Source organism: Lissotriton vulgaris, chromosome 5, assembly GCF_964263255.1.
Source record: "Lissotriton vulgaris chromosome 5, aLisVul1.2, whole genome shotgun sequence".
Taxonomy (NCBI): domain Eukaryota; kingdom Metazoa; phylum Chordata; class Amphibia; order Caudata; family Salamandridae; genus Lissotriton; species Lissotriton vulgaris.
The window spans coordinates 1153826083-1153841447 of NC_141693.1; the positions used below are offsets into that span (position 1 = coordinate 1153826083).

General features: G+C 47.4%; 1 protein-coding gene across 1 annotated transcript; it reads right to left on the reverse strand.

Annotated features, from left to right (window-relative positions):
- Positions 1 to 7958: 7958 nt before the first annotated feature.
- LOC147712136 (uncharacterized) lies at positions 7959 to 13062 on the reverse strand. Its single transcript, XM_086919597.1, has 2 exons — positions 12927 to 13062; positions 7959 to 11137 (listed from the first exon to the last, which is right to left on the reverse strand). Exons 1-2 carry the CDS (start codon positions 13060 to 13062, stop codon positions 10737 to 10739), a joined length of 537 nt encoding a protein of 178 aa, XP_086775723.1. The 3' UTR covers positions 7959 to 10736.
- Positions 13063 to 15365: the final 2303 nt, after the last annotated feature.

A 15365-nucleotide genomic window follows, 5' to 3' on the forward strand; every position in this document is an offset into this window, starting at 1 on the left:
CTGTACTTGTGGCCTTTTCACCAGGGGTATTTGAGTCTAGCATGGGCCTAGTCTTTCTGTGGGCTGTCTTGAATTTAAACATCATGGAGGCCATGGATGGAATGGGATTGTGCTGATTTTGCAGTGTTTTTCGATTTTTGGGGGTGTTCATGGGGAGGGACATGCCATGTGGCTGGTGGCCATTTTGAGTGCAGCTACAGGCACTGGCCATGTGCTGGCAGGCAAGTGGCCATTTTGAATGCAGGCTTTGTTGTTAGGCCTCCAACCATTTTGCCTACTTTTCAACCTTTATTTATGCCAGGGGTAGTGAGTCTTGCATGGGCCTAGTATTTCTGTGGGTTGTCTTGAATTTAAACATCATGGAGGCCATGGATTGAATGGGATTGTGATGATTTTGCAGTGTTTTTCGATTTTTGGGCCTGTACTTGTGGCCTTTTCACCAGGGGTATTTGAGTCTAGCATGGGCCTAGTCTTTCTGTGGGCTGTCTTGAATTTAAACATCATGGAGAGGCCACGGATGGAATGGGATTGTGCTGATTTTGCAGTGTTTTTCGATTTTTGGGCCTGTACTTGTGGCCTTTTCACCAGGGGTATTTGAGTCTAGCATGGGCCTAGTCTTTCTGTGGGCTGTCTTGAATTTAAACATCATGGAGAGGCCATGGATGGAATGGGATTGTGCTGATTTTGCAGTGTTTTTCGATTTTTGGGCCTGTACTTGTGGCCTTTTCACCAGGGGTATTTGAGTCTAGCATGGGCCTAGTCTTTCTGTGGGCTGTCTTGAATTTAAACATCATGGAGGCCATGGATGGAATGGGATTGTGCTGATTTTGCAGTGTTTTTCGATTTTTGGGCCTGTACTTGTGGCCTTTTCACCAGGGGTATTTGAGTCTAGCATGGGCCTAGTCTTTCTGTGGGCTGTCTTGAATTTAAACATCATGGAGAGGCCATGGATGGAATGGGATTGTGCTGATTTTGCAGTGTTTTTCGATTTTTGGGCCTGTACTTGTGGCCTTTTCACCAGGGGTATTTGAGTCTAGCATGGGCCTAGTCTTTCTGTGGGCTGTCTTGAATTTAAACATCATGGAGGCCATGGATGGAATGGGATTGTGCTGATTTTGCAGTGTTTTTCGATTTTTGGGGGTGTTCATGGGGAGGGACATGCCATGTGGCTGGTGGCCATTTTGAGTGCAGCTACAGGCACTGGCCATGTGCTGGCAGGCAAGTGGCCATTTTGAATGCAGGCTTTGTTGTTAGGCCTCCAACCATTTTGCCTACTTTTCAACCTTTATTTATGCCAGGGGTAGTGAGTCTTGCATGGGCCTAGTATTTCTGTGGGTTGTCTTGAATTTAAACATCATGGAGGCCATGGATTGAATGGGATTGTGATGATTTTGCAGTGTTTTTCGATTTTTGGGCCTGTACTTGTGGCCTTTTCACCAGGGGTATTTGAGTCTAGCATGGGCCTAGTCTTTCTGTGGGCTGTCTTGAATTTAAACATCATGGAGAGGCCACGGATGGAATGGGATTGTGCTGATTTTGCAGTGTTTTTCGATTTTTGGGCCTGTACTTGTGGCCTTTTCACCAGGGGTATTTGAGTCTAGCATGGGCCTAGTCTTTCTGTGGGCTGTCTTGAATTTAAACATCATGGAGAGGCCATGGATGGAATGGGATTGTGCTGATTTTGCAGTGTTTTTCGATTTTTGGGCCTGTACTTGTGGCCTTTTCACCAGGGGTATTTGAGTCTAGCATGGGCCTAGTCTTTCTGTGGGCTGTCTTGAATTTAAACATCATGGAGGCCATGGATGGAATGGGATTGTGCTGATTTTGCAGTGTTTTTCGATTTTTGGGCCTGTACTTGTGGCCTTTTCACCAGGGGTATTTGAGTCTAGCATGGGCCTAGTCTTTCTGTGGGCTGTCTTGAATTTAAACATCATGGAGAGGCCATGGATGGAATGGGATTGTGCTGATTTTGCAGTGTTTTTCGATTTTTGGGCCTGTACTTGTGGCCTTTTCACCAGGGGTATTTGAGTCTAGCATGGGCCTAGTCTTTCTGTGGGCTGTCTTGAATTTAAACATCATGGAGGCCATGGATGGAATGGGATTGTGCTGATTTTGCAGTGTTTTTCGATTTTTGGGGGTGTTCATGGGGAGGGACATGCCATGTGGCTGGTGGCCATTTTGAGTGCAGCTACAGGCACTGGCCATGTGCTGGCAGGCAAGTGGCCATTTTGAATGCAGGCTTTGTTGTTAGGCCTCCAACCATTTTGCCTACTTTTCAACCTTTATTTATGCCAGGGGTAGTGAGTCTTGCATGGGCCTAGTCTTTCTGTGGGTTGTCTTGAATTTAAACATTATGGAGGGCATGGATGGATTGGGATTGTGCTGATTTTGCAGTGTTTTTCGATTTTTTTGTGCTCTATAACTGAACTGATGTTCCTCTGTCTTCCATTTTTTTTAGGTGCACAAGACTCAAGAGAACCACCAGTGCCAGGAAGAAGTCCTGCAGCGGTGTGTGTGTGCAGCATAACGTCACGCGACGTCACGTCTGGCCTCAGACAACTCTACAATTCGTGCAACTGCGGCCTGCTGTCTGACCTGCTCTGAAGAAGATGGCCCCAAAGAAAGTTCTCCGTAGCTCCTCTAGCAAGAAAGTTGCTAGTAAGGAGCAGAAGAAGCAAGTTACCAAGGAGGCTGGTGTGCCACCCGCCACTTTTTTTGGGAGCAAAAAAAAAAGTACGCCTGCAGCAGCAGGATCTGCTGGGGACCAACCTGAGAGCAGCACCCCTGCTCCATTGGGTTCAGTGCCTCCACCACCACGCCAACTTAAGTCAAAGCCCTTGAGTGCTTCAGAGGCAGTCAGTGTACTTCTCCAATCACCATCGACCAGTGATGTTGGCTCATCGCAAGAAAGTAGCAGCAATGTCCCTGAATCAACACAGGTTGTTGTAACTCATCTGACAAGTGTTGAACAACCACAGCCGCAACAACAACACCATGTGCAAGTACACGCCCAAGTACATGTGGAAGGAGAGGCAGCAAAAGGAGATGCGCAAGCAAAGGTGCATGGACGTTCACAAGTGCCCACAATAGTTGTTCCTCCCGAAGTAGGGGCACATTTGGAAATCGACAATGAAGCTGAGGTATCATTGGAAGCCACTCCTCCTGATGATCATTCATTGTCTTCCACATCCCTAGCAAGGAAAAGATCAAGGGGGGTGTCTACATCTTCTTCAAGCCCACCTCGTTCTGGTGCAAGTGATCTGTCTTGGGAACCACAACTGCGGTCTGACAGTGAGGCAGAGGCACACCATGATCTGACACCGTTACCTAAGCGTAAAAGGAAGGTCGTCCAAAAACTCAAACCTATGGAGTGTGATGAGGCTCAACAAGAAGTGACAGATACTGCTGGTGATGAAGCCTCTCACGATGACGACGAGCCAGTCATCACAAAGGTCACTGCAGCCCCACCGGGCATGCAGCAAAGAGACATTTTGACCCTATCCCGAGAAGCTGCTGAGCGTGATGACGATGTCGGCGAGGAGGCAATGGAAATGGAATCATTAGATTTGGAGTTAAGTAGTACACCAAAACCTACCGCTTCCATATTTCTTCGCAAGAAGGTACCCACCTCGTCCTCGACCTCAATTCGTGGTGGTGAAAGTGCAAAACGTACTGAAGTTCGGCAATCCACATCCTCCACTTCATCTGTCATTAGCAGCAGGACCACCACCACCAGTATCGCCGCCTCCTCCGGCCCCCGAAGACATTTCAAGTCTCCAGTTTGGGACTTCTTTAGTGTTTGCCCAAAAAAGGAAAACGTAGCCATTTGTAGCCTTTGTAAGCTTCGATTTAGTCGTGGTAAGCTTGGTTCTAACTATGGTACCGGAGGCCAGAGAGGTCATCTTGAGAGAAGGCACCCTGTCGAATGGTTTCCGCACCTAGAGGCGGTCAAGAAAGCCGGAATTGCACGTAATGAAAACGTTGATTTGTCATCTGCTGATGACGAGGTAGAAGACGATTCAAACACTTCACTTACACCCACTTCCCATGTCAGCAGCACACCCCATGGGAGCCACACTAAGAGTGTGGGAGAGAGTGAGACATCAATGCGGAAAAGTTCATCAGCGAGCGTAACTGGGTCGAAGAGATCATCATCATCCCGTAAATCATTGGTCCAGGGCAACATTAAAAAGATGTTGTTTACAGAAGCGCAATATGAACGCAACCACCCAATGACCCGTCTGTATAACACTAAGCTGGCTAAAATGCTAGCTCTGGACCTTCTCCCTTTTTCTTTTGTAGAAGGGGTTGGTTTTCTAGAATTAGTGACAGCGCTCTGCCCTAAATGGAAGGTTCCTAGCCGGTTCTATTTTGCCCGAGTTGCGGTTCCAGCACTACATGAAGATGTTCTGAAGGTGATTGGGGCAGCTTTGCAGAAGAGTGCTGTTCACACTATACATCTGACAACAGACATGTGGACCAGTGGCGCAGGCGCTGATTACATGTGCATCACTGCACACTGGGTCTCTTTTTCAGGGGCTAAAGCAAAGCTAAACTCAGGTGTTGACACTAACATTGTTTTTAAAGGTGCTCGGAAACATGCAACACTAGCCATGTTTGGTTTGGAGAAACGTCACACAGCAGAAAACATTTTGGATGTCTTTAACACAAAGGTCCTTAACTGTCTGTCCCCACTAAAACGCAAGGTTGGTTATGTTTCCACAGACAATGGCTCCAATATAGTTAAGGCCATGAGGGACGGTTACTATTTCAGAGTGCCGTGTTTGGCGCACTGTATAAACCTGGTTGTCCAAAAATTCTTGGGTAATAAACGCAGTGCAGCGTACAGTGTATTGGAGAACTGCCGAAAAATATGCAAGCATTTCAGGCATTCTTTTAAGGCCCGCAAGCAGCTGAGGAGCATGCTATATCAAAGTCAAATGCCAGTGAAAGCACTCATCCAGGAGGTGGTAACACGTTGGAACTCAACCTTCTACATGCTTGAGCGTCTGTATGAGCAGTATACGCAACTCGATCAATATTTCTTGAAAGAGGGTATAGAGGAGCTGAGGATGGGTGGGCCGCAATGGAACATAGTTGAAAGCCTAACACGCATGCTTCGTCCTTTTGAGGTCTTCACACGTGCAGTCAGCAAGGAGGACTCTAATTTGGGAAAAGCTATCCCATTGTTGTACATGCTGGAGGACCAACTGAAGGAGGTGTGTTCTGTGTTTCGAAAAGATGACAAAAAGAAAGACTCTTTGCTTCTGGCTGAGAAATTATTAGAGCTCCTACAAGGTGATGAACGTCTTCAAAAGATCCACTCAGAACAGCATTACATTTGTGCTACTATTCTGGATCCACGCTACAAAAAGGCGCTGGCAGGCAGAGCATTCTTTCCTTTTGCTGATGAAGATGTTACAAAGTACAAACGTTGGCTAGCCTTGTCAGCCAAGAAGTTTGAAACAGAACGGCTGGAAATTGAAGGAAATGGCAGTACATCAGCAGGCCATCCCCAGTCAAAACAATCCACTTCTGCACCTGTGGCTGTGGCACAAGTGACCTCTCAGCCGTTAAAGACACCGGCAACCGCATCATCTGCACGAAAGACAGCAGAAACATTGGAGGCTGAAGAGGATTGGCTAGCTCTGCGTGGGTTTGGTTCTCAAAAGGTCAGAGGCACAGCAAGAGCTACGCAAAGTGGAGGAACCTTGGAGGAGGACCTTGAGTCGATGGTGAAGGACTATCTGAATGACTCCACAGAGGTCTATGTTAATTCTGACCCATTGGCGTATTGGCATGGGAAAAAAGAATTGTGGCCACAGCTCACCAACCTGGCTTTAAACTACTTGTCTTGCCCACTCGCAAGTGTGTCTTCTGAACGGGTTTTCAGTGCGGCTGGTGGGATTGTAACTCCCAAACGGAGCCGCCTCTCGCCCAAAAATGTGGAGAGGTTAACAATGATCAAGATGAATCAGCACCTCATACCACCAGATATAAGAGTACGAGAGAGCGTGCCGGATGAAGAGGAGGTGGCCAGCACCATAGATGAGGGAATTTCTACTCTGTCAGGTGGCACTGACCTCACCCGGGCTGAATTCGCAGAGTATGATGACGAAGCCTTATTCTTATTCCTGGACCGTGATTCCGACTTCGAGCCCTGAAAATGAGACAACGAATCAATAACTTTCTTTTTCATCCTTATTCACTTTTATTCCTGTGTGTCTGTCTTTCTTTGTTGTGCACAGTTAATATAATTCAAACTTTAATCAGATAATCACAAAGACAAGCCCATCAGCAGAACTGTCTTCACTTGTTTGCTAATTTATTTGAAGGTGCCGCAGTCTGCATTCCTCAGGTTCACAAGTTCAGAAGAACATGCTCCTCTATCCTCCTCCTCCAGACTCCTATTTCCATCAAAGCAGAGGGCTGGTTTACGCCCAATGAAGAAAGACTCAGCACTTGTGGGGGTGTTGTTCTACCTCTTTGCAGGTGAGTTGACGGGTCTGGGGCCATTGCTGGGAAGCACTAAAAGTGGTTTGTGCCAAATCCGAGGCGGAAATTTTTTTGTGTTTTTGATGACTTGCTTGCCTTTGAGGTGCTCTTAGGGGGGGTTCCGTCTGTTTGTGGGTGAGTTTCGTGGTCTGAGAGCATTGCTGGGACACTCTAATCTTGATTGCATTTGCTTTTCAGGAAATCCGTCGTGCCAACCCCGACTTATGGCCTAGCTACGCAGCGCGTTTGGACCGAAGGCCCAGAAATATTGCAAGTATGAGATTTTGCTTTTGTCCTGTTTGGGGGTGTTATGCTTCTTGGCGGGTGGGTTGCCGGGTCTTGGGGCATTCCTGGGAAGGTCTAATACCGGGTAGAAGTGGTTGGGACAAAATCCAGGCCGATTTTTTTTGGGCTATTTCAGACATTTTGCTCTATGTAGCGTTTTCGGGGGCCTGTTTGGGGGGCTTCCTGGTGTTTGCGGGTGAGTTTCGTGGTCTGGGAGCACTGCTGGGACACTCTAATCTTGATTTCATTTGCTTTTCAGGAAATCCGTCGTGCCAACCCCGACTTATGGCCTAGCTACGCAGCGCGTTTGGACCGAAGGCCCAGAAATATTGCAAGTATGAGAGTTTGCTTTTGGCCTGTTTGGGGGTGTTATACTTCTTGGCGGGTGGGTTGCCGGGTCTTGGGGCATTCCTGGGAAGGTCTAATACCGGGTAGAAGTGGTTGGGACTAAATCCAGGCCGATTTTTTTTTGGGCTATTTCTGACATTTTGCTCTATGTAGCGTTTTCGGGGGCCTGTTTGGGGGGCTTCCTGGTGTTTCTGGGTGAGTTTCGTGGTCTGGGAGCACTGCTGGCTATATCTACTTTACTTTGCAAGAGGTTTGAAGCAAATCCATGGTGGCAGAGGGGACTTAGGGCCTAGCTGCAGAGCGCGCGCGGAGTGATTTGGGAAATTTGTGAAAAATTGACTAAGTCCCCATTTTTGTACTTTTGCTCTTTGGCTGTTTGGGGGTCTTCTACTCGTTTTCTCCTGGGTTGACGGCTCTGGGGCCATTGCTGGGAAGCTCTAATACCGGATAAAAGTGTTTTGGACCAAATCCCAGGCGGAAAATTTTTTGTGTTTTTGATGACTTGCTTGCCTTTGAGGTGCTCTTAGGGGGGGTTCCGTCTGTTTGTGGGTGAGTTTCGTGGTCTGGGAGCATTGCTGGGACACTCTAATCTTGATTGCATTTGCTTTTCAGGAAATCCGTCGTGCCAACCCCGACTTATGGCCCAGCTACGCAGCGCGTTTGGACCGAAGGCCCAGAAATATTGCAAGTATGAGAGTTTGCTTTTGGCCTGTTTGGGGGTGTTATACTTCTTGGCGGGTGGGTTGCCGGGTCTTGGGGCATTCCTGGGAAGGTCTAATACCGGGTAGAAGTGGTTGGGACTAAATCCAGGCCGATTTTTTTTTGGGCTATTTCTGACATTTTGCTCTATGTAGCGTTTTCGGGGGCCTGTTTGGGGGGCTTCCTGGTGTTTCTGGGTGAGTTTCGTGGTCTGGGAGCACTGCTGGGACACTCTAATCTTGATTGCATTTGCTTTTCAGGAAATCCGTCGTGCCAACCCCGACTTATGGCCTAGCTACGCAGCGCGTTTGGACCGAAGGCCCAGAAATATTGCAAGTATGAGATTTTGCTTTTGGCCTGTTTGGGGGTGTTATGCTTCTTGGCGGGTGGGTTGCCGGGTCTTGGGGCATTCCTGGGAAGGTCTAATACCGGGTAGAAGTGGTTGGGACAAAATCCGCGCGGAAAAGCCTTTAGTTTTGGCACTTTTTGTAACTTAGGGTTCGTTAGGGTTAGCCCTAGCAGCAGGATTGCATGTGTATCGGGGTGTTCTAGATTTTTCAAACTGAGTTCTGGGGTCTTAGAGCACTCGTGAGAATGTGTAATTTTGGTTGCAAGTCATTTGAAGAAAATCCATGGTGGGAAAGGGGGGATTTGGCATAGTTAAAGAAAGCCTTTGCCACTATTCTTAACTTAGGGTTCGTTAGGGTTAGCAGTATTTCTATTGCATGTGTTTGAGTGGGGGGGATTTCGAGTCTTGGAGCGATGCTGGCTATGGCTACTTTTGCTTGGTTGCTTGCAAGTGGTTTGAATGCAATCCACGGGGGGTAATGGGTAATTAGGGTACTTCGGCCTACTTTTACTTTCAAAGTAAGTTTTGTCTCCAGTTTTCTGCTAGGCCTCGTTTTTTGGGTGGGAGCACTGCTAGGAAGATCTATTTTTGTTCTAAAACACAGTTTACAGTACACCTAGCTTGAGGGGCAAGATCCGCTACATTAATTTGCCCATACTTATTTATCCTTCAAAAGGTGACTCAGAGTACGCACTTTCAAAAACATTGTACTGTCTGTCTACTAGGAAAAACAAATTGTGACTTTTTGCACTCCACAGCCTACATACCTTATATTTATTTATCAGTGGTGTTGTAATATTATATCACTTCCTGTTTTTCGTTGAATAATTACAGGCCGGGTTTCAGTCTCTGCAATGGGGAAAAAAGGATGGAGTCAGGCTTCACAGTAGCGAGCCACAATTCAGCATCAGGCAGGCAGTGGACAGGGTGTCTTCTGGTGACCAACATCGGTGGACGAAGCGTCGGCTGCAATGGAGGAGTGCCGCTAATAGGAGGATTTTTTTTCTGCGGGCAACTTACTTACCACTTCCAACAGGACCACTACAACCACATAGATACAGTATCCCTTGCCTTTTTCTCTGACTGTGACTGCATTTCTTTGCTCTCTCTCGGCTTCTACATTGATCCCTTAACACATCACTTAGTCCACTCCACTATCTGCACCACACATAGTCATTTGTAAGTGCTCCTACGTAATTCGCAAGTCGCAGCACGCCCCAGGCCGTAGAGGACTGGGATGGCCCCAATGATGAAGCATGTCACCAAGGGGCAACCCTGGTGAGTGAGGGGACACCTAGAAAAAAAGCAATTTCTCCTTTTCTATCTACTATACCTTCTGTCAGGTTACGCAGCCCCTAAGCGCCTACCGTACTATGAAACTACATTTCCCATGAGTAGGCGGGAGACTTGCAGACTATTTAGTGAGACTATATGAGAGTACCCTTGTATGTTAGGACATCACTTCACTGATGCCTGTCTTGTCTTCTCTTACAGGTATCCTTTCCCTGCTGACCCTACCTTTACCCATCCCACATTTTTTATTTTAGTTTGTTATTTTTCTCCCTCGCCTAATGCCTCGAACACCCTGTGTTTACACTTCTGGGTGTTGGTGACATTTGGAGGTGGAACCATATTTGCATCGACTGGATCACGGGGAGTAAACGTGACACCTTCCAGACCAACCCCATTGAGTGTTGTTGTGAATGGATTTATAGTGACCAGCAAGGCTCTCGGGTATCTGGCTACAGAGACCTTATGTTGAATATAGTTATCAATAATTCCACACAGGCCCTGTACTGTCGCATTCTTTCTTTCCACAGTTGTCGATGATATATTCTTACTCTGCTTGACAAAGAACCATTGCTAATGTGAAAGAACTTCAACCGAATTAGTAGTTATACTTTACCATTTGTTAGGCTACAATGTGGCACTGCTCTACTGTACTTCTGTCACCTGCTATATTCTCAGTTGTACCGTTGAATTGCTCAGGAGGACAAACCAGATTTCATTTTCTTTTTTTTCATAGGCATGCAACTGCCACTGTGTCACACCACTAGTACCACCGCTATGAGGAAATTTTATCCGACCAAGATTGCCAACGTTATTCGGTGTTTCCCGTGGAGCCAGCCCTGGGCCTAGCCCTACTTTCAAACACAAATTACAGGTAAGATAAGCGTTTGGTGGTTTGGGGGTATAATGGAGTATTAGTACGAGAGACGAGAGACTGAAGGTAGTACTACTAAAGTCCTAGGACTCTTGGATTCACTTCACTTAGTCTGTGAGAGGCACTTAGTGTTGAAAACATTTGGGCATTTACACTTAAAGGAAGAAAATGGAACTAAACTTTCAGGAAAACAGTCAACGTTAAACCCCCACCCACCAGGCAAGCAGTAAAAAACAGGTATGCTCAGATAAAGTTTGAAAAAGTATATTTATATCCCTAACAAAATAATCTCCCGCAAGACCCTCCCTAACCCCAACGATTGTCCTTCAAAAGTCCCCAAAAACCCAACTCCCAATTCCCACCCCCCAAAAGTCTCTAAAAAAGGGGCAAGGGACACTATGGGTGGATGCTGTTAACTTTTTGGGCCAGGGCATCATGCTCCTCGCGGAGCAAGGCGAGCTCCTGCTGAAGGCGGGACACCATCAGGGTAGTGCGGCGCAGGCGTGCCTTCACTGCCTTGCAGGTGCAAGGCCTGTGAGAAGCAGCTGTTGGCCTTGCTGCTCGGCGGTGGCGTTTGCCTTTGGCAGCCCGGCTCAGTCTCGGTGGACCACTGTGCTGGGTGGCAGCCGGTGGGGCCACGGAGGCCGATGCAGACGACGTTGTCGTTGTTGTCGACCGCACACTTTCCTCGTCCTCCAGGGCCACCAGCCGCCGATATTCCGCAACAGTGGCCTCGATTCTCCGTTGCCGGGCCGCTCTAGCCAGCTCCTTCCTCCTTGTTCGTTTGGAAGGAGAACCTATATGAAGAAAGAAAGACATAGTCTGTAACCAATGCTCTTTAAGATTAACTCAATCATTCAGCAGAAATGTGTGCTGCAGTACAACTAGCAACTTGCAAGCGCATTACATAACTATTGAGGCCAGTATCTATCTAACCTCACACTTCTTCATCCTTGCTCTAACATTAGTGGGAGTTTAAGGAACAAATTCTATGAGCACTGTGGACTTCCATTGGAGTCGACTATGAAAGTACACCAGTCTTATTCTTCTTCTTGTCTCTTGTTTTGGAAAATTGGTACGTTATTTTCTGCAAGCCGGCATAATGCCAGCGCGGTAAACTTGCACCCGAGAAAAAGAGACGCACGCCATGAGGAGTGACCTAGACTTGCGTTGCCGTTGCGTTACTGTACCCGTCCAGTACATGCAGGTGGTGAATCTCTTACTTTTCTATTACGGGTGGCACTGAGAATACTCTGTTACAACTCAAGGGCTACTGCTTAATTAATTTAACTTTCACCCTACAGTGGAAATGAGTACTAGAAATGGAAAATTGAAGAAGATAAATAATCTGATTATCTATCACTTCACATGGGATGTTTTTGCTTATATATGGGATGACTTTAGGTGCTTTGCTTTTTATTGAGTGACAGGCAGTGATACATCCACACATGAATGACTGAGTACTACTAAACTTATTAAGAGAGGTAGGGAGTGGCCACCATAATAACCGGATCTATGCAGTGCTTGCAATACAAACTACTGCTACTATTTATGGTAGTATTTGGACAAAATTAAAAGTTCTTTTCCTTGCCTTTCCTACACTGGAACGGACGTGCGGGTGCAGTGTTACATGCTCTTCAAAGTTACACTTAGTTCATCCACTGACCATCTACTCTCTCTAGATCATGGGTACTCACAAACTTTCTCTCAGGGGCTACATTTACAGTGTAGTTTGGGGCCGAGGGCCGCACTGGTGGGGGCGGAGTCAGAGGGGGCGGGGCTAAAGCAAAACGATAACTTGTGACCATGAGGTTGCACACAGGTCCCTGCAGCAGATGCCCTCATCCACTGAGCCACCAGACCCAGCATTTACATACATCTCTCTCCCTCCTGCTGTCCCTCCTGCCCTCCCTCCATCTCTCTCTCCCTCCTGCCCTCCCTCTCCCTCTGTCATCTCACTGTGTGTGTGTCTATCTGTGTCAGCCTTCAGCCCGGGTTGAGACCGCTTCCTCAACGCGCACACACAGACAACAACACCAAAGTACTTAACAGGTCTTTAAAAGACCATTAACATATTATTGAGGCTTTGTTTGTTTTAGCGCCCCTGCTTCTCCACCCTGACAATCACTGCTTGCCCGGCCCCACAGAGCAGAGGCTTTGTTCTATTTCACCTCTTTGTGGCCTTGCATCTCCACTCTGCTCTGTGGGGGCCGGGGGAGCAGTGATTGTCAGAGTGGAGATGCAGGGGCGCTAACAGGTGAAATACAAAAAAGCCTCTGCTCTGTGGGGGCCGGGGGAGCAGTGATTGTCTGCAAGGTCTGCGCACCACCAAGGAAGGCTTGCCGGGCCACCACCGGCCCGCGGGCCGTACTATGAGTACCCCTGCTCTAGATACACATATGCTATCTAAGAGTCAGATAGTAGCATGATCCAGGTATATGGACACATACAGTTTCTGTGTCACCCACCCAGGCTGTTGTCCTTCCACCCATCATTGCTTCATCATTCACCCAGCCATGCATCTCATATTCTTGCCTTCCCAGCTAGTCTTCAATCTCAATAAGTAAGGAATATATAAGAGCTTACCTCTGGCCGCCACCACCGTCTCAACTCTCACAGCCGCCGCCGCCGCCTCCTCCCCTGATGAATTGCCCTCCGCCTCCGTGTCAAGCACCACCACCACACTGGCCCCGCCACCAGATGTTCCACCTACAAAGTACATTTAAGAATCTTAGAATAAAGCACTCACTAGTCACTAGTATTTGGTCTAGGAATGAAGACATGTGAAAACAATGTAATTTGTGACTGTCTACGTTAAAGTTAAAAAAAATGTCCCTTTTTCCAGGGAAGGTTGTCTTGCTGCACTTTTTGGCACAACTGATGAAGGCTGATTTTTTAACACGCACCATTTTTCTCCACACAGACAGAAGATGGACTTCTAACAACAAGATCAAGTTGAAACCAGGTGAGAGCTCGGCTCGACCACAAGAAATGTCTTCAATTAATCGTCAGCACTAACCACTTTTCCATTATCAGTTAAACGTTTAGTTTTATTATGACTTCATTTTAATAAATGTGTTTACTTTTAATAAAGCTTTTAAATTTAAATACAATCTGTGTTTTTTGGTCCTCCAGACTAGAGTGACTGAGCGAAAGGTTTTGCAATTTTTGCAAGCATGAGTCCAGATAGAACACTTCAAAAGACATTATGGACAATCCCAGAGGACTGCACTAAGTTGATAGAGCTATTGCTGACTAGAATCATGGGAGTTTCGCCAACCGTGCAATCTTAGTTAGCTACACAGACAGACTAATAAGAATAATCTAGTAATACCACAGGGAGTCATAGTAGAGGCAGGATAAGAATTTAGATACAGTCTACAAGAAGAGCAAAGACAATTTTGAAAAAATTCAAATGAGGAACGCTAGGAAAAATAGGTACTAGTCTAAAATGAAAACTTACTGGGGCCAGCAGAGGAGCCCTCGCCTGCCCGATCCTGGCCCTGTTGAACAGCATCCGCCGCCTGCTGCTCCTGTGTCCTCCTCTCGCCCCTGGGGGGAGCTGACGTACAACATGAAAGAAAGAACAGAAAACATGGATGATTGTTGCTTGTCAATGTCAACCAAATCAAACATTTCAAAAGAACAATAACAAAATATTTCCGCGAAATTATATTGATTATGGTTACTTTTTATTTATTTGCGGACCTGTGACTTCGAAAGTCACGTAACTCACTAAACAAAGTACTGAAACGTTCACCTAGGACTGGCAGGCAGCAGTCCGCAGGCAAGACGCAAAGTGACAGACAAACTCCATTGTGATTTCAGTCAGATCAGTGACAACACTAACAGTTGCCTGCTACATTACCAGTCATTTAAATAGTCAAACTATCAATCCACCGCCACTATTTTTCTTATTGTCAGGGTTACAAAGGAAGGGGCAGATTTAAGCCCTTGCGGCTCTTTTGCGCCGTTCTTGCGTGACTTTTGTGACGCAGCAGCTAAACAAAAAAGGGCGCCATGGTGCGGCGTATAATATTATAACAACGTGACGCATTTGGGAGATGCATCCCGTTATAAAGCCCTGCGCCATCAGGGGGCGTTCCGGCGCAAGGGAGGGCATTCCTGCGCTGGAACACATCCTAATAGTGGCTGAGGGAAATCTACAAAATATCAATCAGTCACCTTTAGGACAATGATGCGTCACACAAACCCTGCACCTGCTTGAAGCAGACGTACGGCTTGACCCAGCATTGGGGAGATAGGGTACCCCAGAGCATTGATGGAGCTGCGCCATCGTTGCGACGCAACTCCAGCAGTAAAGCTTCGGTGACGTTTTGGGCCCATGGGGCGCCGCATTGCAAATACGGCGCACCATGTTTGGTGGTGGTAGCGGGCCGCACAATTAATGGCGCATCCCTGCTACTTTGCAGGGATGCGACGGTAATTGCAATTCTGCCCCTTAGGGGCATACTTACTTACGCGTTCTGGCGCATCTCCAGAGATGCGCCAGATCAAATGCGTCACGCAAAACTACCCTTGCGACACGGCAGATGTGCCTCATTTACAATGCGGCGCGCCCTGGCGCAAGGGTAGGCACTTGCGTGACGCATCTCGTCACGTAAGAGCGGCGCATCGCTGGAGTCACGTCGCCAACGCAATGCAACTCCAGTAATGCTCAGGGCCACCCAATACTTTACATGCTGTGTCAGTCCTTTCGCCTGCTTCGAGCAGACATAAGGAATTGAATTGACGTAGCAGCGTCGCAGAAGTGCCTGCGTTAAATCTTGTAGATTTCACGCAGGCAATTTTGCGAGGCGCACAGCCGCTGGACCGCCCACCCTGCGTACTAGGAACGCACCCATTGTGGTGCAGGCCCATGGCTTTATAACGTGACGCATCTCCCTAGATGCGTCATGCTGTAAATGACTTGCAGGGATGCGGCACGTTTACGCCGCTGTTGCGTCACGCAAGGCAACGTAAACGTGGCGCAAGGGGCTTGTAAATGTAATCTGCCCCCTAGTG